Source organism: Panulirus ornatus, chromosome 65 (assembly GCF_036320965.1).
Source record: "Panulirus ornatus isolate Po-2019 chromosome 65, ASM3632096v1, whole genome shotgun sequence".
NCBI classification, from domain to species: domain Eukaryota; kingdom Metazoa; phylum Arthropoda; class Malacostraca; order Decapoda; family Palinuridae; genus Panulirus; species Panulirus ornatus.
The window spans coordinates 13,118,562-13,146,550 of NC_092288.1; the positions used below are offsets into that span (position 1 = coordinate 13,118,562).

General features: G+C 39.6%; 1 protein-coding gene across 3 annotated transcripts in view; it reads left to right on the forward strand.

The window, feature by feature from the left end:
- Positions 1–27,989, forward strand: part of LOC139746507 (WD repeat-containing protein 26) — a 100,244-nt gene that overhangs the window by 27,582 nt on the left and 44,673 nt on the right. For 2 of the 3 annotated variants that reach the window (XM_071657813.1, XM_071657814.1), the window contains exons 1-3: positions 11,520–11,687; positions 15,066–15,202; positions 17,524–17,658. In XM_071657813.1, coding sequence (XP_071513914.1) covers positions 11,520–11,687; positions 15,066–15,202; positions 17,524–17,658 — 440 coding nt within the window. Of the gene's footprint in view, positions 1–3,338; positions 3,496–11,519; positions 11,688–15,065; positions 15,203–17,523; positions 17,659–27,989 lie in introns of those variants that run through there. The other variant, XM_071657816.1, reaches the window with a different exon arrangement.

Sequence of the window (27,989 nt, forward strand, 5' to 3'; positions counted from 1 at the left end):
AAGAAGAAAGTTAAGAGTAAATGTGAATAAGAGCAAGGTTATTAGGTACAGTAGGGTTGAGGGTCAAGTCAATTGGGAGGTGAGTTTGAATGGAGAAAAACTGGAGGAAGTGAAGTGTTTTAGATATCTGGGAGTGGATCTGGCAGCGGATGGAAACATGGAAGCGGAAGTGGATCATAGGGTGGGGGAGGGGGCGAAAATTCTGGGAGCCTTGAAGAATGTGTGGAAGTCGAGAACATTGTCTCGGAAAGCAAAAATGGGTATGTTTGAAGGAATAGTGGTTCCAACAATGTTGTATGGTTGCGAGGCGTGGACTATGGATAGAGTTGTGCGCAGGAGGATGGATGTGCTGGAAATGAGATGTTTGAAGACAATGTGTGGTGTGAGGTGGTTTGATCGAGTAAGTAACGTAAGGGTGAGAGAGATGTGTGGAAATAAAAAGAGCGTGGTTGAGAGAGCAGAAGAGGGTGTTTTGAAATGGTTTGGTCACATGGAGAGAATGAGTGGGGAAAGATTGACCAAGAGGATATATGTGTCGGAGGTGGAGGGAACGAGGAGAAGAGGGAGACCAAATTGGAGGTGGAAAGATGGAGTGAAAAAGATTTTGTGTGATCGGGGTCTGAACATGCAGGAGGGTGAAAGGAGGGCAAGGAATAGAGTGAATTGGAGCGATGTGGTATACCAGGGTTGACGTGCTGTCAGTGGATTGAATCAAGGCATGTGAAGCGTCTGGGGTAAACCATGGAAAGCTGTGTAGGTATGTATATTTGCGTGTGTGGACGTATGTATATACATGTGTATGGGGGCGGGAGACAGCGACAAAGCAAAAATAAAAAAAAAATATTTATTTATTATACTTAATTGCCGTCTCCTGCATTAGCGAGGTAGCGCAAGGAAACAAACGAGGGATGGTCCAACCCACCCACATACACATGTATATACATAAATGCCCACACATGCACATATACATACATTTATATTTCAACATATACATACTTATACATACACAGACATATACATATATACATGTACATATTCGTACTTGCTGCCTTCATCCAATCCCATTGCACTCAGTCTCTAGCTGTCATGTGCAATGCACTGAAACCACAGCTCCCTTTCCATGGTTTACCCCAGATGCTTCACGTGCCCTGGTTCATTCCATTGACAGCACGTCGACCTCGGTATACCACATCCTTTCAATTTACTCTTTTCCTTGCACATCTTTCACCCTCCTGCATGTTCAGGCCCCGATCGCTCAAAATCTTTTTCACTCCATCCTTTCACCTCCAATTTGGTCTCACGCTTCTCCTTCTTCCCTCTACCTCTGACACATATATCCTATTTGTCAATCTTTCCTCACTCGTTCTCTCCTTGTGACCAAAGCATTTCAACACCCCATCTTCTGATCTCTCAACCACACTCTTTATATTACCACACATCTCTCTTACCCTTTCATTACTTGGTCGATCAAACCACCTCACACCGCATATTATCCTCAAACATCTCATTTCCAACACATCCACCCTCCTTCGCACAACCATCTGTAGCCCATGCCTCGCAATCATATAACATTGTTGCAACCATTTTTCCTTCAAACATACCCATTTTTGCTCTGAGATAAAGTTCTCTTATATGTTATTTCATGATAAATGCAGTAGACAAAACCAAGAAATATGCCAAGATATACTAAAATAGCACACTGTATGCTATCAAAATTCCTAAATCTGTGTTCAGATGAGCTGTTAGAGCAATTTTTGATAAGAAATTATGAAATAGGGAAAGATTTGTAGCCAGTCAAAGAAAAGCAGTGGGAGCATATTTTAAGATGCCTTATGAATGTGGTAAAAAAGGTTGGACATCACCACTTTAAAGTAGCTGAAATATATCTGAAGAGAACTATGTATACCATATGACTTGCCTAAGATGTGTTCAAATGAGCTGGTAGAACAGCATTTGATGGTAAAATTTGTAGCCAGTCAGTGAGGAAAATTGATTAGCCTCAGTGTTCTTACCAGATCTCCCAAACTGAAATGCACCTTGGATAGTGATATTATGAAATAGGAAACTCTTCCTTGAGAAAGAAAAGAACATCATATAAGAGTAATAAAACAATCATGAAATAAGTGTGTAGGTCTCAAATTACCTAGCAATGAATAGAGAAAACTTGTGGGGGACTGAATTGGTAAGGTATATTAAAGATGTGATGAAAGAAGACTGTATATCAACATGTAGAATTAGCTGAAATATTCAAGAGTAACATTTGTGTACCATCCCGGTTGCATAGGAGGTGTTCACATGAGCTGAAAGAATATTGTTAAACATAAAAGATTCTGGAACAGTCAAAGAAAGAATTTAGTTATTTCACACAAGGGCTTTCATTAGATCGATCTCCCAAACAGCAAAATATGTCTAAAACATTGAAATACATCTGAAATACAGTAGAGTAAACTAGGAAATCTATGTTTTTTTTATAAAACGAAAACTCATCATATAAGAATGATGAAACAGTCAAAAAACAGAATGATGTATTACTCAGCTTTCCCAGGGAGAAATAAAAGACTTATGGTGGTAGCAAAAGGTAAGATAATTATTACAACACTCACTCCCAACACAGGGTTTAATTTCTCCCTTGGTAGCTTTAAGATTATATCACATTTTTTTGTTACCCTTATATTATGTTCTTGCCTTATTTTTTATTTCATAAGAGAATTACTACTTTTGTATTACTGTTTTTGTATTTGTGATTCATTTTGATGTATGGCTGAGACCGATCTGATGAGAGTTCTAGGGCAAAATGGTTATATTTTATTCTAAATGAATTGCTTATTTGTATCTAACATTGATTTACCAACATATGAACACAACTTTGGGAGTTTGGAAGGTATACTTTTTTCATACTTGACCGTTTTCCACATTGGTGATGCAGCGTTGGAACAGACAGATAAAGGCTGCATCCGCTCACATTCATTCTCTAGCTGACATGTGTAATGCACAAAGACCATTGAATCCTATCTGCAACCAGGCCTCACAGTCCTTTCTTTGGTTTACCCCGGATGCTTCACATACCCTGGTTTAGTCCACTGACAGCACATCAACCCCAGAACACTGGGCTATTGTTGTATATTTTGGCTAATTTTGAATGCTGGAACTCGTCCCTCTTCCACCACATTTGTAGCATTCAGTTGTATCCAACCTGATACTTAGGTATGTAGATGGGAGATTTTTCTGTAATTATAGATTAGTTTTTCTTAGAAAGAAATAGATTATGATTAGTGATTTTAGAATAAGAAACAGTTTTAATCTTTCATAATTTTCATTACAAATGATATGCATTTCAGGAAGAGTGCCGAACTCCTTATGTCTGAATCTGGGTGCCGTCTAGATCACCCAGCTGCAGCAAGATTCCGTCACTGTGTTATGGATGGAGAATGGGCAAAAGCTGAAGCAGCTCTCAATGAGCTGCGCACCATGCTGGATGATCCTTCTAGCCTTAAGGTGAGAAAGTTAATATGCTTTTCACATAAAAAGCATATTTTTACATATACTAGCAAATGTATTGCAGTGGAATTTATAAAAAAAGGGGGTGACTGTATTGTTGACTGGTTGGTAAGGTTATTTAATGTATGTATGACTCATGGTGAGGTGCCTGAGGATTGGCGGAATGCGTGCATAGTGCCATTGTACAAAGGCAAAGGGGATAAGAGTGAGTGCTCAAATTACAGAGGTATAAGTTTGTTGAGTATTCCTGGCAAATTGTATGGGAGGGTATTGATTGAGAGGGTGAAGGCATGTACAGAGCATCAGATTGGGGAAGAGCAGTGTGGTTTCAGAAGTGGTAGAGGATGTGTAGATCAGGTGTTTGCTTTGAAGAATGTATGTGAGAAATACTTAGAAAAGCAAATGGATTTGTATGTAGCATTTATGGATCTGGAGAAGGCATATGATAGAGTTGATAGAGATGCTCTGTGGAAGGTATTAAGAATATATGATGTGGGAGGCAAGTTGTTAGAAGCAGTGAAAAGTTTTTATCGAGGATGTAAGGCATGTGTACATGTAGGAAGAGAGGAAAGTGATTGGTTCTCAGTGAATGTAGGTTTGCGGCAGGGGTGTGTGATGTCTCCATGGTTGTTTAATTTGTTTATGGATGGGGTTGTTAGGGAGGTGAATGCAAGAGTTTTGGAAAGAGGGGCAAGGATGAAGTCTGTTGGGGATGAGAGAGCTTGGGAAGTGAGTCAGTTGTTGTTCGCTGATGATACAGCGCTGGTGGCTGATTCATGTGAGAAACTGCAGAAGCTGGTGACTGAGTTTGGTAAAGTGTGTGAAAGAAGAAAGTTAAGAGTAAATGTGAATAAGAGCAAGGTTATTAGGTACAGTAGGGTTGAGGGTCAAGTCAATTGGGAGGTGAGTTTGAATGGAGAAAAACTGGAGGAAGTGAAGTGTTTTAGATATCTGGGAGTGGATCTGGCAGTGGATGGAAACATGGAAGCGGAAGTGGATCATAGGGTGGGGGAGGGGGCGAAAATTCTGGGAGCCTTGAAGAATGTGTGGAAGTCGAGAACATTGTCTCGGAAAGCAAAAATGGGTATGTTTGAAGGAATAGTGGTTCCAACAATGTTGTATGGTTGCGAGGCGTGGACTATGGATAGAGTTGTGCACAGGAGGATGGATGTGCTGGAAATGAGATGTTTGAGGACAATGTGTGGTGTGAGGTGGTTTGATCGAGTAAGTAACGTAAGGGTAAGAGAGATGTGTGGAAATAAAAAGAGCGTGGTTGATTGGTTGAGAGAGCAGAAGAGGGTGTTTTGAAATGGTTTGGTCACATGGAGAGAATGAGTGAGGAAAGATTGACCAAGAGGATATATGTGTCGGAGGTGGAGGGAACGAGGAGAAGAGGGAGACCAACTTGGAGGTGGAAAGATGGAGTGAAAAAGATTTTGAGTGATCGGGGCCTGAACATGCAGGAGGGTGAAAGGAGGGCAAGGAATAGAGTGAATTGGAGCGATGTTTTATACCGGGGTTGACGTGCTGTCAGTGGATTGAATCAAGGCATGTGAAGCGTCTGGGGTAAACCATGGAAAGCTGTGTAGGTATGTATATTTGCGTGTGTGGACGTATGTATATACATGTGTATGGGGGTGGGTTGGGCCATTTCTTTCGTCTGTTTCCTTGCGCTACCTCGCAAACGCGGGAGACAGCGCCAAAAAACAAACAAACAAAAACTTTCCTCACTCGTTCTCTCCTTGTGACCAAAGCATTTCAACACCCCATCTTCTGATCTCTCAACCACACTCTTTTTATTACCACACATCTCTCTTACCCTTTCATTACTTGGTCGATCAAACCACCTCACACCGCATATTATCCTCAAACATCTCATTTCCAACACATCCACCCTCCTTCGCACAACCATCTGTAGCCCATGCCTCGCAATCATAATAACATTGTTGCAACCATTTTTCCTTCAAACATACCCATTTTTGCTCTGAGATAAAGTTCTCTTATATGTTATTTCATGATAAATGCAGTAGACAAAACCAAGAAATATGCCAAGATATACTAAAATAGCACACTGTATGCTATCAAAATTCCTAAATCTGTGTTCAGATGAGCTGTTAGAGCAATTTTTGATAAGAAATTATGAAATAGGAAAAGATTTGTAGCCAGTCAAAGAAAAGCAGTGGGAGCATATTTTAAGATGCCTTATGAATGTGGTAAAAAAGGTTGGACATCACCACTTTAAAGTAGCTGAAATATATCTGAAGAGAACTATGTATACCATATGACTTGCCTAAGATGTGTTCAAATGAAGCTGGAAACATATTTAAAAACATTTGATGGTAAAATTTGTAGCCAGTCAGTGAGGAAAATTGATTAGCCTCAGTGTTCTTACCAGATCTCCCAAACTGAAATACACCTTGGATAGTGATATTATGAAATAGGAAACTCTTCCTTGAGAAAGAAAAGAACATCATATAAGAGTAATAAAACAATCATGAAATAAGTGTGTAGGTCTCAAATTACCTAGCAATGAATAGAGAAAACTTGTGGGGGACTGAATTGGTAAGGTATATTAAAAATGTGATGAAAGAAGACTGTATATCAACATGTAGAATTAGCTGAAATATTCAAGAGTAACATTTGTGTACCATCCTGGTTGCATAGGAGGTGTTCACATGAGCTGAAAGAATATTGTTAAACATAAAAGATTCTGGAACAGTCAAAGAAAGAATTTAGTTATTTCACACAAGGGCTTTCATTAGATCGATCTCCCAAACAGCAAAATATGTCTAAAACATTGAAATACATCTGAAATACAGTAGAGTAAACTAGGAAATCTATGTTTTTTTTATAAAACGAAAACTCATCATATAAGAATGATGAAACAGTCAAAAAACAGAATGATGTATTACTCAGCTTTCCCAGGGAGAAATAAAAGACTTATGGTGGTAGCAAAAGGTAAGATAATTATTACAACACTTCCTCCCAACACAGGGTTTAATTTCTCCCTTGGTAGCTTTAAGATTATATCACATTTTTTTGTTACCCTTATATTATGTTCTTGCCTTATTTTTTATTTCATAAGAGAATTACTACTTTTGTATTACTGTTTTTGTATTTGTGATTCATTTTGATGTATGGCTGAGACCGATCTGATGAGAGTTCTAGGGCAAAATGGTTATATTTTATTCTAAATGAATTGCTTATTTGTATCTAACATTGATTTACCAACATATGAACACAACTTTGGGGAGTTTGGAAGTATACTTTTTTCATACTTGACCGTTTTCCACATTGGTGATGCAGCGTTGGAACAGACAGATAAAGGCTGCATCCGCTCACATTCATTCTCTAGCTGACATGTGTAATGCACAAAGACCATTGAATCCTATCTGCAACCAGGCCTCACAGTCCTTTCTTTGGTTTACCCCGGATGCTTCACATACCCTGGTTTAGTCACTGACAGCACATCAACCCCAGAACACTGGCTATTGTTGTATATTTTGGCTAATTTTGAATGCTGGAACTCGTCCCTCTTCCACACATTTGTAGCATTCAGTTGTATCCAACCTGATACTTAGGTATGTAGATGGGAGATTTTTCTGTAATTATAGATTAGTTTTTCTTAGAAAGAAATAGATTATGATTAGTGATTTTAGAATAAGAAACAGTTTTAATCTTTCATAATTGTCTTACAAATGATATGCATTTCAGGAAGAGTGCCGAACTCCTTATGTCTGAATCTGGGTGCCGTCTAGATCACCCAGCTGCAGCAAGATTCCGTCACTGTGTTATGGATGGAGAATGGGCAAAAGCTGAAGCAGCTCTCAATGAGCTGCGCACCATGCTGGATGATCCTTCTAGCCTTAAGGTGAGAAAGTTAATATGCTTTTCACATAAAAAGCATATTTTTACATATACTAGCAAATGTATTGCAGTGGAATTTATTAAAAAAGGGGGTGACTGTATTGTTGACTGGTTGGTAAGGTTATTTAATGTATGTATGACTCATGGTGAGGTGCCTGAGGATTGGCGAATGCGTGCATAGTGCCATTGTACAAAGCAAAGGGGATAAGAGTGAGTGCTCAAATTACAGAGGTATAAGTTTGTTGAGTATTCCTGGCAAATTGTATGGGAGGGTATTGATTGAGAGGGTGAAGGCATGTACAGAGCATCAGATTGGGGAAGAGCAGTGTGGTTTCAGAAGTGGTAGAGGATGTGTGTATCAGGTGTTTGCTTTGAAGAATGTATGTGAGAAATACTTAGAAAAGCAAATGGATTTGTATGTAGCATTTATGGATCTGTGCGGCATATGATAGAGTTGATAGAGATGCTCTGTGGAAGGTATTAAGAATATATGGTGTGGGAGGAAAGTTGTTAGAAGCAGTGAAAAGTTTTTATCGAGGATGTAAGGCATGTGTACGTGTAGGAAGAGAGGAAAGTGATTGGTTCTCAGTGAATGTAGGTTTGCGGCAGGGGTGTGTGATGTCTCCATGGTTGTTTAATTTGTTTATGGATGGGGTTGTTAGGGAGGTGAATGCAAGAGTTTTGGAAAGAGGGGCAAGTATGAAGTCTGTTGGGGATGAGAGAGCTTGGGAAGTGAGTCAGTTGTTGTTCGCTGATGATACAGCGCTGGTGGCTGATTCATGTGAGAAACTGCAGAAGCTGGTGACTGAGTTTGGTAAAGTGTGTGAAAGAAGAAAGTTAAGAGTAAATGTGAATAAGAGCAAGGTTATTAGGTACAGTAGGGTTGAGGGTCAAGTCAATTGGGAGGTGAGTTTGAATGGAGAAAAACTGGAGGAAGTGAAGTGTTTTAGATATCTGGGAGTGGATCTGGCAGCGGATGGAAACATGGAAGCGGAAGTGGATCATAGGGTGGGGGAGGGGGCGAAAATTCTGGGAGCCTTGAAGAATGTGTGGAAGTCGAGAACATTGTCTCGGAAAGCAAAAATGGGTATGTTTGAAGGAATAGTGGTTCCAACAATGTTGTATGGTTGCGAGGCGTGGACTATGGATAGAGTTGTGCGCAGGAGGATGGATGTGCTGGAAATGAGATGTTTGAAGACAATGTGTGGTGTGAGGTGGTTTGATCGAGTAAGTAACGTAAGGGTGAGAGAGATGTGTGGAAATAAAAAGAGCGTGGTTGAGAGAGCAGAAGAGGGTGTTTTGAAATGGTTTGGTCACATGGAGAGAATGAGTGGGGAAAGATTGACCAAGAGGATATATGTGTCGGAGGTGGAGGGAACGAGGAGAAGAGGGAGACCAAATTGGAGGTGGAAAGATGGAGTGAAAAAGATTTTGTGTGATCGGGGTCTGAACATGCAGGAGGGTGAAAGGAGGGCAAGGAATAGAGTGAATTGGAGCGATGTGGTATACCAGGGTTGACGTGCTGTCAGTGGATTGAATCAAGGCATGTGAAGCGTCTGGGGTAAACCATGGAAAGCTGTGTAGGTATGTATATTTGCGTGTGTGGACGTATGTATATACATGTGTATGGGGGCGGGAGACAGCGACAAAGCAAAAATAAAAAAAAAATATTTATTTATTATACTTAATTGCCGTCTCCTGCATTAGCGAGGTAGCGCAAGGAAACAAACGAGGGATGGTCCAACCCACCCACATACACATGTATATACATAAATGCCCACACATGCACATATACATACATTTATATTTCAACATATACATACTTATACATACACAGACATATACATATATACATGTACATATTCGTACTTGCTGCCTTCATCCAATCCCATTGCACTCAGTCTCTAGCTGTCATGTGTAATGCACTGAAACCACAGCTCCCTTTCCATGGTTTACCCCAGATGCTTCACGTGCCCTGGTTCATTCCATTGACAGCACGTCGACCTTGGTATACCACATCCTTTCAATTTACTCTTTTCCTTGCACATCTTTCACCCTCCTGCATGTTCAGGCCCCGATCGCTCAAAATCTTTTTCACTCCATCCTTTCACCTCCAATTTGGTCTCACGCTTCTCCTTCTTCCCTCTACCTCTGACACATATATCCTATTTGTCAATCTTTCCTCACTCGTTCTCTCCTTGTGACCAAAGCATTTCAACACCCCATCTTCTGATCTCTCAACCACACTCTTTATATTACCACACATCTCTCTTACCCTTTCATTACTTGGTCGATCAAACCACCTCACACCGCATATTATCCTCAAACATCTCATTTCCAACACATCCACCCTCCTTCGCACAACCATCTGTAGCCCATGCCTCGCAATCATATAACATTGTTGCAACCATTTTTCCTTCAAACATACCCATTTTTGCTCTGAGATAAAGTTCTCTTATATGTTATTTCATGATAAATGCAGTAGACAAAACCAAGAAATATGCCAAGATATACTAAAATAGCACACTGTATGCTATCAAAATTCCTAAATCTGTGTTCAGATGAGCTGTTAGAGCAATTTTTGATAAGAAATTATGAAATAGGGAAAGATTTGTAGCCAGTCAAAGAAAAGCAGTGGGAGCATATTTTAAGATGCCTTATGAATGTGGTAAAAAAGGTTGGACATCACCACTTTAAAGTAGCTGAAATATATCTGAAGAGAACTATGTATACCATATGACTTGCCTAAGATGTGTTCAAATGAGCTGGTAGAACAGCATTTGATGGTAAAATTTGTAGCCAGTCAGTGAGGAAAATTGATTAGCCTCAGTGTTCTTACCAGATCTCCCAAACTGAAATGCACCTTGGATAGTGATATTATGAAATAGGAAACTCTTCCTTGAGAAAGAAAAGAACATCATATAAGAGTAATAAAACAATCATGAAATAAGTGTGTAGGTCTCAAATTACCTAGCAATGAATAGAGAAAACTTGTGGGGGACTGAATTGGTAAGGTATATTAAAGATGTGATGAAAGAAGACTGTATATCAACATGTAGAATTAGCTGAAATATTCAAGAGTAACATTTGTGTACCATCCCGGTTGCATAGGAGGTGTTCACATGAGCTGAAAGAATATTGTTAAACATAAAAGATTCTGGAACAGTCAAAGAAAGAATTTAGTTATTTCACACAAGGGCTTTCATTAGATCGATCTCCCAAACAGCAAAATATGTCTAAAACATTGAAATACATCTGAAATACAGTAGAGTAAACTAGGAAATCTATGTTTTTTTTATAAAACGAAAACTCATCATATAAGAATGATGAAACAGTCAAAAAACAGAATGATGTATTACTCAGCTTTCCCAGGGAGAAATAAAAGACTTATGGTGGTAGCAAAAGGTAAGATAATTATTACAACACTCACTCCCAACACAGGGTTTAATTTCTCCCTTGGTAGCTTTAAGATTATATCACATTTTTTTGTTACCCTTATATTATGTTCTTGCCTTATTTTTTATTTCATAAGAGAATTACTACTTTTGTATTACTGTTTTTGTATTTGTGATTCATTTTGATGTATGGCTGAGACCGATCTGATGAGAGTTCTAGGGCAAAATGGTTATATTTTATTCTAAATGAATTGCTTATTTGTATCTAACATTGATTTACCAACATATGAACACAACTTTGGGAGTTTGGAAGGTATACTTTTTTCATACTTGACCGTTTTCCACATTGGTGATGCAGCGTTGGAACAGACAGATAAAGGCTGCATCCGCTCACATTCATTCTCTAGCTGACATGTGTAATGCACAAAGACCATTGAATCCTATCTGCAACCAGGCCTCACAGTCCTTTCTTTGGTTTACCCCGGATGCTTCACATACCCTGGTTTAGTCCACTGACAGCACATCAACCCCAGAACACTGGGCTATTGTTGTATATTTTGGCTAATTTTGAATGCTGGAACTCGTCCCTCTTCCACCACATTTGTAGCATTCAGTTGTATCCAACCTGATACTTAGGTATGTAGATGGGAGATTTTTCTGTAATTATAGATTAGTTTTTCTTAGAAAGAAATAGATTATGATTAGTGATTTTAGAATAAGAAACAGTTTTAATCTTTCATAATTTTCATTACAAATGATATGCATTTCAGGAAGAGTGCCGAACTCCTTATGTCTGAATCTGGGTGCCGTCTAGATCACCCAGCTGCAGCAAGATTCCGTCACTGTGTTATGGATGGAGAATGGGCAAAAGCTGAAGCAGCTCTCAATGAGCTGCGCACCATGCTGGATGATCCTTCTAGCCTTAAGGTGAGAAAGTTAATATGCTTTTCACATAAAAAGCATATTTTTACATATACTAGCAAATGTATTGCAGTGGAATTTATAAAAAAAGGGGGTGACTGTATTGTTGACTGGTTGGTAAGGTTATTTAATGTATGTATGACTCATGGTGAGGTGCCTGAGGATTGGCGGAATGCGTGCATAGTGCCATTGTACAAAGGCAAAGGGGATAAGAGTGAGTGCTCAAATTACAGAGGTATAAGTTTGTTGAGTATTCCTGGCAAATTGTATGGGAGGGTATTGATTGAGAGGGTGAAGGCATGTACAGAGCATCAGATTGGGGAAGAGCAGTGTGGTTTCAGAAGTGGTAGAGGATGTGTAGATCAGGTGTTTGCTTTGAAGAATGTATGTGAGAAATACTTAGAAAAGCAAATGGATTTGTATGTAGCATTTATGGATCTGGAGAAGGCATATGATAGAGTTGATAGAGATGCTCTGTGGAAGGTATTAAGAATATATGATGTGGGAGGCAAGTTGTTAGAAGCAGTGAAAAGTTTTTATCGAGGATGTAAGGCATGTGTACATGTAGGAAGAGAGGAAAGTGATTGGTTCTCAGTGAATGTAGGTTTGCGGCAGGGGTGTGTGATGTCTCCATGGTTGTTTAATTTGTTTATGGATGGGGTTGTTAGGGAGGTGAATGCAAGAGTTTTGGAAAGAGGGGCAAGGATGAAGTCTGTTGGGGATGAGAGAGCTTGGGAAGTGAGTCAGTTGTTGTTCGCTGATGATACAGCGCTGGTGGCTGATTCATGTGAGAAACTGCAGAAGCTGGTGACTGAGTTTGGTAAAGTGTGTGAAAGAAGAAAGTTAAGAGTAAATGTGAATAAGAGCAAGGTTATTAGGTACAGTAGGGTTGAGGGTCAAGTCAATTGGGAGGTGAGTTTGAATGGAGAAAAACTGGAGGAAGTGAAGTGTTTTAGATATCTGGGAGTGGATCTGGCAGTGGATGGAAACATGGAAGCGGAAGTGGATCATAGGGTGGGGGAGGGGGCGAAAATTCTGGGAGCCTTGAAGAATGTGTGGAAGTCGAGAACATTGTCTCGGAAAGCAAAAATGGGTATGTTTGAAGGAATAGTGGTTCCAACAATGTTGTATGGTTGCGAGGCGTGGACTATGGATAGAGTTGTGCACAGGAGGATGGATGTGCTGGAAATGAGATGTTTGAGGACAATGTGTGGTGTGAGGTGGTTTGATCGAGTAAGTAACGTAAGGGTAAGAGAGATGTGTGGAAATAAAAAGAGCGTGGTTGATTGGTTGAGAGAGCAGAAGAGGGTGTTTTGAAATGGTTTGGTCACATGGAGAGAATGAGTGAGGAAAGATTGACCAAGAGGATATATGTGTCGGAGGTGGAGGGAACGAGGAGAAGAGGGAGACCAACTTGGAGGTGGAAAGATGGAGTGAAAAAGATTTTGAGTGATCGGGGCCTGAACATGCAGGAGGGTGAAAGGAGGGCAAGGAATAGAGTGAATTGGAGCGATGTTTTATACCGGGGTTGACGTGCTGTCAGTGGATTGAATCAAGGCATGTGAAGCGTCTGGGGTAAACCATGGAAAGCTGTGTAGGTATGTATATTTGCGTGTGTGGACGTATGTATATACATGTGTATGGGGGTGGGTTGGGCCATTTCTTTCGTCTGTTTCCTTGCGCTACCTCGCAAACGCGGGAGACAGCGCCAAAAAACAAACAAACAAACAAACAAACTAGCAAATGTAAGTGATATATCATGATATACAAGTGAAAGGCTTTCTCGTCATCCTACCCATAAGGGTGGTTCATAACTGAAACGACTTGCTGAAAAGAATTTGCTAATTAAATGAACTGAAGAACAGATGTAGTAGAAGATATTATGGAAAGCATTATAGATGGACTAGTGTGTTGCTGGCTAACATATGAAGCATCATAAGAATACCCTTAGACTTCAAAAAACAACAACACAGTTTCCTCCAAGGCATACCATACTAGTCAGGTTGCACAGGATGGAATGAACTGAGAGCTGTTGCATCAGTTTGTTTAGTAGACCAGGTCCTCAGTAAGTAGGTTTAGTTTCTGACTGATCTGAGAGACCATATGAAATCAATATAATACACATATATGAAAACAGTGGAGAATACTTTATATCACGACTGATAGTTGTTTGAGTAATAAGCATTAAAGTCAAAGTTAATTTTGTGTTGCCTTAAGTTCTTGAATAGGAACATCACTGGGGCTCTGATATGGGTTATTGTTAACAAGACAATATTAGTCCAAATTTAAAGCATTAAATGGGTTTGCAAGTCAGAGACAAAGCTGTGTGTAGATGATACAGGGATAATGATGAATCAGCGAACTGTTGCAATCTGGTGTAGTAGATTTTGAGTGTGCAGTTTAGAGCACGTGTGGCTTTTTTAAGTAAAGGGTAAATGGAGAGTGACATATAGTCGTCTGAAAAGAAGATGGTGAGATTACAGAAACCTAGAATTTTTAATGAAATATTAGATAAGAGTAGTAGAATGACAGGAGATTTTAGGTAATGAAAAGAAAGGAAAAGAATTGATGGAACTAAAAGGATTATTATTTTTTTTTTATCATTTTGCTTTGTTGCTGTCTCCTGCGTTAGCAAGGCAGTGCAAGGAAACAGACGAAAGAATGGCCCAACCCACCCACATACACATGTATATACATACTTGTCCACACACGCAAATATACATACCTATACATCTCAATGTATTCATATATATACACACACAGACATATACTTATATACACGTGTACATGATTCATACTGTGATCTATACTTAATTTAGGGAAGGATAGAACATATTGAAATGATTGATGGATAGAGTAAAAAAGATGAAAAATTTATGTTATATGGAAATCATGATAGAACTAAAAGATTGCATTTGAAGCAAATGGAAATAGTGGGAGAGACATTTTTCTCATAAGAAAGTTATCTCAGTGAAGAAACCAAGAATAACTGCTCCCAGGCAGATTTACTTAGGAAAGGCACATGGGTTTTTAGACTGTAAGGAGATTCAGCCATCTGGGAAAATGTACACAGTATTAAGAGTTCACGGTGATATGCACGAGTCCTTGCATTATGGTATGGGCAATAGCTTGTTCATAGATAAGCCTTCTCAATCCTATAGGTTAATGATTACCTGATCAGCTGTATATTAAAGATTCAAGTGTCAAAAATCAGCACCTGTTCATGTGTTATGTGAAAATAGCAGATAATTAGATTATTTTTATATTAGATTCAGATGAGGTATTTGTCAGCAAAGAGTAGTGTCAAACTAATGTATTACAACTGAAGAAGATTCCAGCTGTTTCTCTTTTTCTGGAATATTTTTCTCTCTTTTATTTTCCCAGGAGATGCGTTTCTTACTACTAGAACAAAAGTACCTGGAGTTGCTGGAGAGTGGACAAGCAATGGATGCTTTGACTTGCCTCCGGTCACAACTCACACCACTTCAACACAATATGGAACGTGTCCATCAGCTCTCAAGGTTTGCATTCTGTTAGGCTTTATAGGTAACCTACTGCCTTTCTACAAGAGATTTGAGCTTTGCATTTTTTCAGAATTAGGTTTAGTAATTGCTGTAAAAGTCAGTTTTCCATCCCATTTTGGCACAGACTTCCAAATATATAGTCCCATATATTATCTGGATATCTTTGATGCATTAGTGGGTAACACAGCAGCAAGTCCACCCTAGGGAACAGTGTATACCCTCACTTTAGCTAGTATTCACAGGATTCTGGGACCTAAGTTCTGCATGATTGATTCTTGAGAAAGGTGCATGCTTATTTAAACTTCATCAACCCCATGCAATTGAGAATGGACTTGTGAATGATAGGAGATTGTGGGATGCCCTTGGGGTTAAAATTTAATTATTATTTAGCCATTCCCTGGAAAATAACCCTGAAAGTTTTTGCTTCCCTTCGCAGGTTAGGTGTAATATTCATAGTATTTTGAGTATACACTTTATCCCCTGTGAATGATAATTTAATTCACTGTGTTCTTGTGAAGCTCTGCTCATTGATATGTTTTACTTTCTAAAACCTCTCCTTTTAAGATTTCTGTTTCCCATGATGTAGTCTCATGTGTACTTTACAAAAAAATGAGGCACAGTATCAAGAAAGCTTAATTACAACTTGGCCTTGAATGGTACCATGGAAGCAGAGGTGCGTCACAGGGTGGGGGAAGGGGCAAAGGTTCTGGGAGTGATGAAGAATGTGTGGAAAGAGAGAGTGTTATCTCGGAGAGCAAAAATGGGTATGTTTGAAGGAATAGCAGTTCCATTAATATTATATGGTTGCAAGGAACAGGCTAAAGATAGGTTAGCACAGAGGAGGGTGGAGGTGTTGGAAATGAAATGTTTGAGGACAGTATGTGGTGTGAAGTTGTTTGATTATGTAATGAAAGGGTAAGAGACGTGTGGTGACAGAAAGAGTGTGGTTGAGAGAGCAGAAGAGGGAGTGTTGAAATGGTTTGAACATGTGGAGAGAATGAGTAAGGAAAGGTTGACAAAGAGGATATATGTGGCAGAGATGAAGGGAAGGAGAAACGGGAGACCAAATTGGAGGTGGAAGGATGGTGTGAAAAAAATTTTGAGCAATTGGTGCCTGAAAATGCTGGAAAGTGACAGGTGAGCATGGAATAGAGTGAATTTGAATTCTGTGGTATACTTTGGTCAATGTGCTGTTAATTGGCTGAACCAGGGCATGTAAAACATCCAGGTTAAACCATGGAAAAGTCTGTGGTGCCTGGATGTGGATAGGGAGCAGTGGTTTTGGTGCATTACATATGACAGCTAGAGACTGAATGTGAGTGGATGTGGCCTTTTTTTTCATCTTTCCTGGCACTACCTCACTGATGTAGGGGATGACAATGCTGTTTTGTCTGTGTAGTGGAGTGGCACTGGGAATGAATGAAGGCATTAGTGAGGCAGTGCCAGGAAAGAGACGAAGAAAGACCCGTCCACTCGTATACATGTATATATACATGCACATGCATGTACACATACGTATACATAGCATATATTTATATATACACATACACATGTACACATATACATATCCATACTTGCTCTTCTTCATCCATCCCTGGCGCCACTCTGTCCCACAGGGATTAGCATCACCAACCCCCACGTCAGCAAGGTAGCACCAGGAAACAGACAAAAAATGCCACATCTGCTCACACATTCCCTAGCTATCATGTGTGGTGCACTGAAACCATAGCTTCCTATCCATACCCAGGCCCCACAGACCTTTCTTTTTTCTCTTATGTTTTTGTCATTTCCTTCAAGGTATGCTGATGGGAAAGCTTTTTCTTTGACCAGCTTCTTTCATGTTGGTATGTTTTCATGTTTACAGGATGTATTGAGAGGAGAGAAATTTGGTTTTTGAAGAATTAGAAACCTTTTCTCTTAGAGGCATTGTCTCATGAGCAGTTTTTCATGTTTTTCTTGCCATGCCAGCAATCTCCTTTATTCAAAAGATCTCTTTCCTGTGTCTCTTGGCTGCCACCTTGGATTTGTACCATTGACCATGAATGTGACACAATGGATTTGTGGGAGCTGGTTAAAAGATGATATGCGTCTGGTAGTGGTCACTGATTATTTATCTGTGAATGATCCATGGTAGTTGATCATAGGCTTTGATGACTTGAGAATTGACCAAAAGGGTAGCAAAGCAGAGCTTCCACACTGATTAGTAGGGGTACAAAAGGATTGTAAACTGATATTTCTTGAGAAATGTCTCTTGTGTGCAGAACATTGCCATGGAAAGGAAAGGTTTTTCATTCTTCAAAACCCTGAATTTATTTCAGTTTGATGTTTATGTCGAACCCAGAGGAGCTGAGAGCTGCAGCACGTTGGACAGGCATGGGCAGAGAGTCAAGAAAAGACCTCATGGACCGCCTTCAGCATTTTCTCCCACCTTCTATTATGTTGCCTCCACATAGGTAAATGAGTATTAGTTTTCAAACTATTTTAGTTAAAGTATTATGCTTTTACTCAAGATACTGACAGTGTGTAACCATCATGTGCAGTAAACCCTTGTAGTTTTAGGTTATGTCTTATGCGAAAGTGCAAAACTGAAAATTTGTGAAGCTACTGTTAATTAACCAGTAAACTGCTCTCATGATCCTGTGATGATACTAATAGACCTGCTTCCATCATTACATGATGATTTAAAGCTTTACATGTCTTTCTCAAGTGCCAGCTGATGTTTGCTTGCATCACTTATCCATAGATGTCACAAGTCTACCAATTGCCATAGTTGGAAAAAATTTTGTGCATCCCAGTCACCCACAGGACATCAGAGTGCATACACTCATCTGGGTGGGGTGCCAGATGTCAGCATTCACTATTATAGTTAATTTTAGAATAAAAAATTTCTGGGGCATGAGTGTTGATAATTTGGTGTTTTATAAAAACAGTTGCAGTATGTTTTTTCTTCATGTAAATAAATTCTTGTCTCTTTAAACAACATCTTAACATTTAAAAACTTGTATGACATGGATATAAATGTGTACAAAATCCGTACATGTAGTGTGAAATCATGCCTTGAGATAATTGTATAATGTCATTGAATATAAAAATGAAATCTTGCCTGAAGAAACCCATAATTATAGTATATTTACATAGCTAAAAAGCTTCCATGCTGCCAGCATAGGCCCTACCTCATCCATTCAACTCTCTCCCACATCACCAAAGAGGAAAGTATACTTTTTTTATAGTCTTTGATAAAGTATGAAATAGACATACTCTGCTAGGAGAAAAGATTTTCTCCACACATTGGGATGCACCACTTGTTAAAGGGTTGAGAAAATAGGGCGAAAGGGGTTACCAAAAAGTAGTTGATTTAATCCTTTAACATCGTAGAATGATTAGTAACAAATGACACAGTGAACAGTCTGCATGAAGACAGTAATCCCACTTGAAATAGCTAATTTGAAAAGAGAAAACCAAATACTGTAAAGGGAAACTTATGCAAGGGAGGAAGGTTGCATTGTAATGCAGTCCTAGTGCAGGCACTGCTAAGGTTATGTGTGTGGTAGAGTTAATGGGAGCTAGTAGAGCCCGTCTTTTCCATGATTAGTTGGATATGTGCAATTAGCAGCCTGACTTTCCTTACGTTTGTTCATTGCATTTTACATGACAGTTAGAAAGTGAATTGGAGCAAGTAAGGCCTTTGTTCATCTGTTCCTGGTGATAACTAGCAAAGGCAGGAAACAGGGAACGAGAAAGATGAATAAAAGTTAATAGAATATTTATGATTCATCTGTTCTAAATTTGGGGAATTAAATGCTTATGATTTAACTGTACTATATTTAGGGCTATAGTGAATCATAGGGTGGAGGAGTGGGCAAAGGTTCTGGGTGCATTAAGGGGTGTACAAAATGAGAGGTGTCAGTCCGTGAGTACAAAGATGAGTATGGTTGCTTATATAGTGGTCCTAACAGTGTTGTATGGGTGCTTTTGTCATGCTCTGAATACAGAAAAATGGAAGAGGGTAGACATGTTGGAAAAGAAGTGCATGTAGATAGTATGTGGTATGAGAAGGGTTTATTGTGTAAAGGATGACTGTGCAAGAGAGATGTGTGATGGTAAGCAGAGTATGAGTGACAGAGCTGACTAGGGTGTGGTGAAATGGTTTGAACACATGGAAATGATTAGCAAAGAGAGAATGATGGAATGATTAAGAGGATCATATATCATAAATGGAGGGGGCAAAGGGAAGGGTTCGACTGAGGAGATGGAAGGATCGAGTGAATGATGCTTTGACTTTTCGAGGTCTGAACATCAGAAAGGTAAGAGACAGACATGGAACATAGAGAACTGGAGAGAATTGGTATACAAGGGGCGATTTGAAGTCACTTGGCTGACTGATCCAGGGCATAGGAAGTTGTTATTAGGGCTTGGCTGTCTTGTTGCAGTAACATGACAGGTCAAGAGTATATGTTGTGTTGAGTTCAACCATTACTTTTGGTTAATCATTCCATATGATAACAGTCCTATGAAGAATAAGCACTTTTTTTTTATGTAAGCACTTGTTGAAGGTAAAATGTTTGCCCATGAGTTTGTTTTTATAACTGTGAGTAAAACTAGACAAATCTTGCCTTGAAACTTCTTAGATCAAGATTTTTAGGGCTTTTTGATCATTTTCAATACATTCACTTTGTCAAATAGTCTTTTAACTTGTTCTTTTTTAAGCTACATAAGTTTAAGTTGTTTAGCCAGTTGTTATAAGATTTGTTTCTCAGTCCAGGTATCATCTTGGTAACTTGCATATATACTCTTTCCATTCTGTCTTTTTTTCACCTAAACGTAACTCTGGATCCACAGTTGGGACACTAGTGAAATGTATAGTGGAGATTAGTTTCTCAGATTTCAATTGAAGTATCCTACCATTGAAGCTTTTTTGCCTTTTCTTGTTGCTTCTTCACATTGCTTACTTGGCATTAGGTCTTTTTAAGGTATTACACTTAGGTCTTTTTCCTCATTCATCTGTAGTAGTTTGCTACCTTTGAGTCAGTATAATTTTGTCTCTCAGTTTGCAACTGTAGGTGTTTAATTTCAGTGGTAGTCTTCTTTCGTAGTTTAATAAGGTCTCTTAATTTTGATAACTTACAGTTGAGTTATTTAATGAATAAAACAGAATCTACAATTGGATTCAAGAGTCATTTAGTGTCAAAATGAAAGTTGTAAACATCAAATTCCTGGTGTATTAAGTATCTGAGAGTAAAGGTTTTTTTGATAAACCTCTTTTATTATAGCTACAGCAGGAAGTAAGGCATGTGGATGAGTAGGAAGAGAGGAAAGTGATCGGTTCCCAGTGAATGTCGACTTGCGGTAGGGGTGCGTGATGCCTCCATGGTTGTTTGATTTCTTTATGGATGGGGTTGTTAGAGAGGTGAATGCAAGAGTTTTGGAGAGGGGGCGAGTATGCAGTCTGTTGTGGATGAGAGGGCTTGAGAAGTGAGTCAGTTGCTGTTCGCTGATGATACAGTGCTGGTGGCTGATTTGGGTGAGAAATTGCAGAAGTTGGTGACTGAGTTTGGTAAAGTGTGTGAAAGAAGAAAGTTGAGAGTAAGTGTGAATAAGAGCAAGGTTATTAGGTTCAGTAGGGTTGAGGGACAAGTTAATTGGGAGGTAAGTTTGAATGGAGAAAAACTGGAGGAAGTGAACTGTTTTAGATATCTGGGAGTGGATTTGGCAGCGGATGGAACCATGGAAGCGGAAGTGAGTCACTGGGTGGGGGAGGGGGTGAAAGTTCTGGGAGTGTTAAAGAATGTGTGGAAGGTGAGAATGTTATCTCGAAGAGCAAAAATGGGTATGTTTGAAGGAATAGTGGTTCTGACAATGTTATATGGTTGTGAGGCATTGGCTATAGATAGGGTTGTGTGGAGGAGTGTGGATGTGTTGGAAGTGAGATGTTTTTGGACAGTATGTGGTGTGAGGTGGTTTGATCGAGTAAGTAATGAAAGGGTAAGAGAGATGTGTGGTAATAAAAAGTGTGTGGTTGAGAGAGCAGAAGAGGGTGTGTTGAAATGGTTTGATCACATGGAGAGAATGAGGGAGGAAAAATTGACAAAGATGATATATGTGTCAGAGGTGTAGGGAACGAGGAGAAGTGGGAGACCAAATTGGAGGTGGAAGGATGGAGTGAAAAAGATTTTAAACGATCGGGGCCCGAACATACAGAAGGGTGAAAGGCTTGCAAGGAATAGAGTGAATTGGAACGATGTGGTATACCGGGGTCGACATGCTGTCAGTGGATTGAACCAGGGCATTTGAAGTGTCTGGGGTAAACCATGGAAAGTTTTGTAGGGCCTGGATGTGGAAAGGGAGCTTTGGTTTTGGTGCATTACACATGACAGCTAGAGACTGAGTGTGAACGAATGTGGCCTTTGTTATCTTTTCCTCGCACTACTTCCCACGTGCACAAGGGGAGGGGGCACCATTTCGTGTGTGGCGTAGTGATGACAGGAATGGATGAAGGCAGAAAGTGTGAATATGTACATGTGTATATATGTTTATGTCTGTGTATGTATATGCATGTATACGTTGAAATGTATAGGTATGCATATGGGCGTGTTTGGGCATTTATGTATATACATGTACATGTGGGTGGGTTGGGCCATTCTTTTGCCTGTTTCCTTGTGCTGCCTCGCTAATGCGGGAGACAGCAACAAAGTATAATGAATAGATAAAATAAGGAACTAGTCACCGTAAGTGACCGGTTCACGGCTGCTTGTAGATGCGATCTTTTAATTGTTTCATTTTGTAAATTACATGACACCATTGCCACTTACCAGACCTCTTAATGGATTATCCAGGATGAGGAAACAGATGCTGCAAGAATGTCAGCTGAATTTAAGAGTTAATTGTTGCAAGTACAGTCACTTATTACTACAAAGTCCTTACCATTTCCTGAAACTTACTGCCATTAGTGTAAAGTTTTGACACACTCGTTGATACATTTACACTACAGAAACCTTCATTTCAAGGTCTCTATCATTACTCAAAAGTCACTAAAAAGTCTTGGCGGTCATAGACTAAGATTTTCCCTGATGTGAATTTTCTGGTTAAAATTTGCAAGTTTACTGTTGCAATGTAATCCTTTCCTCCTGTAGCTACATATGCAAATAAACAGGCATCAGTTGGATTATGTGACCCCTTGTAGTATACACTGTTTGACTGAGGTGTGTAATTTTGCAACATTTTCTAAGGCTGACCAGCCCCACTATTAGTTTCCACAATGTCATAAGATGAGAATTTAATGAAAATGTTTTTACTTTAAAATCAAGTAATTTATATTAGTACATAATCAAGAAGTCATCTGGATTAGTCTCAAATTATGCAAGTTCTAAATTTTTTTTACCATAGAAAGAACAGAACTGCAAAGGTCTTAAATCTTCATGATTAACTAGATTTTGTGATTAATGAGCACCCTGGCCCCTTATAGACTTTGTTTATTAGAGGATATACTGCATCAGTCTCATGAATCTATTTCCTTTATGCCTTCTTCTTTACAGCAGGGTGGCTCATGCAAAACCTCCTCCACACCCCATGATCTCTGTACATTTCTGGACATTCTTCCATCAGGACACTCCTCTCACACATGTACTCCCCCACTATGTCCCAGGGTTGGCAAAAACCCAAAAAACCCAGGTGGGTTGGGTTTTTTAGATAAAAACCCGGGTTTTTTGTTTTTTAGATTTTTCAAGATGTTTGTCATAATTCATTGAAAACTTTGGTGAAAAACATAATATATTACACTCTACAAATGTTAAGAACAATTTAGGGACAAAAGCAATACTTTTCTGATAAAAGATGTATTTAGATTTTTTATACATTGATTGATAGAGAAAGTTTGATTAGAATTGAAATGTTTCAGTGTTTTGAAGGCTTCCTGAAAATTTCTGTTGGAAGTGCAGGACTGTATGTAAAGCAGTTACTGTTAACATGAAAAGCAATCTTTTGGAAAATTAATTGATGTGCAGTTGGTTTGATTATTTTACTTATGATAAGAGGGTTAACAGATCTGGATGGATTATTAATCATATAAGATATATAGGAAATTATCAGCAGTATGTCTTTATTGTTTTGAATTATGGTATAGTACAAATTACAAAAACTTTTCGAACGTTAGAGCATTCTTACGTCGATATTCTTGTGATTTATCTTATAAATATTCATTCTGCCTTTTTGGTCTGTAGAAATGGGGTGAAACTAATTTAATACAGAAATGAGATTACCCAAATATGATGATTTTTTGTCATATTTTGTTTTGTACCTTACCTGATCTGTCCCATGAAATTTGGGAACAGAATTAATGGTAATAGATAAGATAAGTGCGTAAGACAAGGGAGCAAATGGGAACTTCAGTGAAGGGCGCAAATGGGGAGGTGATAACAAGTAGTGGTGATGTGAGAAGGAGATGGAGTGAGTATTTTGAAGGTTTGTTGAATGTGTTTGATGATAGAGTGGCAGATATAGGGTGTTTTGGTCGAGGTGGTGTGCAAAGTGAGAGGGTTAGGGAAAATGATTTGGTAAACAGAGAAGAGGTAGTGAAAGCTTTGCAGAAGATGAAAGCCGGCAAGGCAGCAGGTTTGGATGGTATTGCAGTGGAATTTATTAAAAAAGGGGGTGACTGTATTGTTGACTGGTTGGTAAGGTTATTCAATGTATGTATGACTCATGGTGAGGTGCCTGAGGATTGGCGGAATGCGTGCATAGTGCCATTGTACAAAGGCAAAGGGGATAAGAGTGAGTGCTCAAATTACAGAGGTATAAGTTTGTTGAGTATTCCTGGTAAATTATATGGGAGGGTATTGATTGAGAGGGTGAAGGCATGTACAGAGCATCAGATTGGGGAAGAGCAGTGTGGTTTCAGAAGTGGTAGAGGATGTGTGGATCAGGTGTTTGCTTTGAAGAATGTATGTGAGAAATACTTAGAAAAGCAAATGGATTTGTATGTAGCATTTATGGATCTGGAGAAGGCATATGATAGAGTTGATAGAGATGCTCTGTGGAAGGTATTAAGAATATATGGTGTGGGAGGCAAGTTGTTAGAAGCAGTGAAAAGTTTTTATCGAGGATGTAAGGCATGTGTACGTGTAGGAAGAGAGGAAAGTGATTGGTTCTCAGTGAATGTAGGTTTGCGGCAGGGGTGTGTGATGTCTCCATGGTTGTTTAATTTGTTTATGGATGGGGTTGTTAGGGAGGTAAATGCAAGAGTTTTGGAAAGAGGGGCAAGTATGAAGTCTGTTGGGGATGAGAGAGCTTGGGAAGTGAGTCAGTTGTTGTTCGCTGATGATACAGCGCTGGTGGCTGATTCATGTGAGAAACTGCAGAAGCTGGTGACTGAGTTTGGTAAAGTGTGTGGAAGAAGAAAGTTAAGAGTAAATGTGAATAAGAGCAAGGTTATTAGGTACAGTAGGGTTGAGGGTCAAGTTAATTGGGAGGTGAGTTTGAATGGAGAAAAACTGGAGGAAGTGAAGTGTTTTAGATATCTGGGAGTGGATCTGGCAGCGGATGGAACCATGGAAGCGGAAGTGGATCATAGGGTGGGGGAGGGGGCGAAAATTCTGGGGGCCTTGAAGAATATGTGGAAGTAGAGAACATTATCTCGGAAAGCAAAAATGGGTATGTTTGAAGGAATAGTGGTTCCAACAATGTTGTATGGTTGCGAGGCGTGGGCTATGGATAGAGTTGTGCGCAGGAGGATGGATGTGCTGGAAATGAGATGTTTGAGGACAATGTGTGGTGTGAGGTGGTTTGATCGAGTGAGTAACGTAAGGGTAAGAGAGATGTGTGGAAATAAAAAGAGCGTGGTTGAGAGAGCAGAAGAGGGTGTTTTGAAGTGGTTTGGGCACATGGAGAGGATGAGTGAGGAAAGATTGACCAAGAGGATATATGTGTTGGAGGTGGAGGGAGCAAGGAGAAGAGGGAGACCAAATTGGAGGTGGAAAGATGGAGTGAAAAAGATTTTGTGTGATCGGGGCCTGAACATGCAGGAGGGTGAAAGGAGGGCAAGGAATAGAGTGAATTGGAGCGATGTGGTATACCGGGGTTGACGTGCTGTCAGTGGATTGAATCAAGGCATGTGAAGCGTCTGGGGTAAACCATGGAAAGCTGTGTAGGTATGTATATTTGCGTGTGTGGACGTATGTATATACATGTGTATGGGGGGGGGTTGGGCTCTTTCTTTCGTCTGTTTCCTTGCGCTACCTCGCAAACGCGGGAGACAGCGACAAAGTATAAAAAAAAAAAAAAAAAAAGATAAGATAGAAAGGTAGGTACTGTCCTAATGCAAAATCCACCAGATTCCAGTTCTATTTCTGTTAATTCATGGCTTTGGGGAAGAGCTCAATGTTCTGGATTCTTAAGAAAAAGAAGTTTGCCAACCCTGCTATGTGCTCATACCATATTTTGGCCTTCATATTTGCTTGTAATCATGTAGTAATTTTTCCCATATCCATGCTATGTTAGAATTCCTGGATTAGATTTTATCAGCCATTTTCTTAGGTGTAATATCCTGGTACAATCTTTTAACTCTTCTTTCATACTTAATTGCCATTTCCTGCATTAGCAAGGTAGTGCCAGGAACAGATGAAGAAAGGCCACATCTGCTCACATCTTTTGTCTATCTGTCTTGTGTATTGCACCAAAACCACAGTTCCCTATCCTCAACCATGCCCCACAGACCTTTCCATGGTTTAACCTGAATGCATTACATGTGCTAGTTTAGTGCACTGACAGCACATCAACCCATATATACCACATTGTTTTAATTAATTCTATCCTCTGTGCACCTTTTACCCCTCTACATGTTCAGGCCTCAATCACTCAAAATTTGTTTCCACTCATTCATCCATCTCCAATTTGGCCTCCCCATTTTATTTGTTTCCTCCACTTCTGACACATATATCCTCTTTGTTAACCGTTCCTCTTTCATTCTTTCTATATGTCAGAACTGTTTCAGCACACTGTCTTCACCCTCTCAACTGCACTCTTTTATTACCTTACCTATTTCTTACCCTTTCATTACTTACTCAGTCAAACCACTTCTTACCACATATTTTCCTCAGACATTTCATTTTCAACACACCCACTGTCCCCCACACAACCATATCTACATCCCATTCCTCGCATCGGTAAAATAATGTTGGGACTACTGTCCCCTCAAACATACACATTTTTGCCCTCCGAGATAATGATCTGTCTTTCCACACATTCTTCAGCTTTTCCAGAACCTTGGCCCCCCTCACCCACTCTGTGACTCACTCCCACTTCCATGGTTCCATTTGCTGCCATATCCTCCCCCAGAAATCTAAAGCACATCACCTTCTTCAAGTTTTCTCCATTTATCCCCCCCCCCCCCCCCCCCCACACACACACACACACACACACACACACACACACACACACACACACACACACTGAATTGTCCCTCAACTCTGCTAAACCTAATAACCTTGCTTTTATTCACGTTTACTCTCAACTTCTTCCATTTACACCTTTCCAAACTCAGTCTCCAACATATGAATTTTTTCAATTGAATCCACCAACAGTGCTGTATCATCAGTAAACGACAGCTGAATCACTTCCCAGACCATCTCATCCCTTACAGACAACATACCCACCCCTCTTTCCAAGATTCGCATTTATCTCTTTCATGACCCCATCCATGAACAAATTGAACAAGGTGACATCACACCCCAGCTGTAGACCAGCCTTCAATTAGATCCATTCACTCTCCTCTTTTCCTACTTCTACACATGCCTTACACCCTTGATGAAGAAACTTCTCTGCTTGTAGCAGCTGTCCTCTCATACCATGTATTCTAAAGACCTTTCACAAGGCATCTCTATCAACCCTATCATATGCTTTCACCAGATCCATAAATTATGTACATATCCATCCGTTTCTCTTGAGGATTTCTCACACACATTCTTCATTGCAAGCTGCTGATCCACACATCCTCTACCACTTCAGAAACCGCACTGTTCCCTCTGTTTGATTTTCTGTGCATGCCGTCACTTACTCAGTCACTCCCCTCCCATACAGCTTACCAGGTACTCTCAGCAAACTTATACCTCTGTAATTTGAACACTTATCTTTGTAAATTGGCACTATACATGCATTCTACCAATCCTCAGGCACCTCACCATGATCCATACATGCATTGAAAATCCTAACTAGCCAATCAACAACACAGTCACCCTTATTTTTAATAAAATCAACTGTAGTACCATCCTTCTTTATCTTGTCATGAACCATGTTAACTCCACATCCACTTCAAAAAAAGTGCACCTCATTTACTTGTACTGAAAACCATTAACTGTTACATGTTAATTGCAGGGCAGGACATGTACCCAAAGGAATTGGGTGCCCCTGTCCTACAGGGCTGTGGACCCCAGCTTAGCAAAATTTATTCCTTTCCAAGGTGCTTTCATTTTTGCACTTTATCCATCGCATGAAAATGGGAAAAACCAAGTGCAAGAGATGAACAGAACCAGGGCATGTTAAATGTCAAGGGTATACCAGGGAAAGGTCTGTGGGGCCTGGTTGTGAATAGGGAGTTTTAGTTTTGATGTATTACATATGAAAGACAGTGAATGGATATGAGCAGATGCAGCCTTTCTTGTCTGTTCCTGCCACTTCCTTGCTAATGCAGGAAATGGCTATCAGTGTCGATAAAAAAGAATGTTGAGCAGCAAAATTTTAGATTTTACTCTGATTATTGAAAAGTAGAATTATATAGAAACTTGTAAAGAGACAC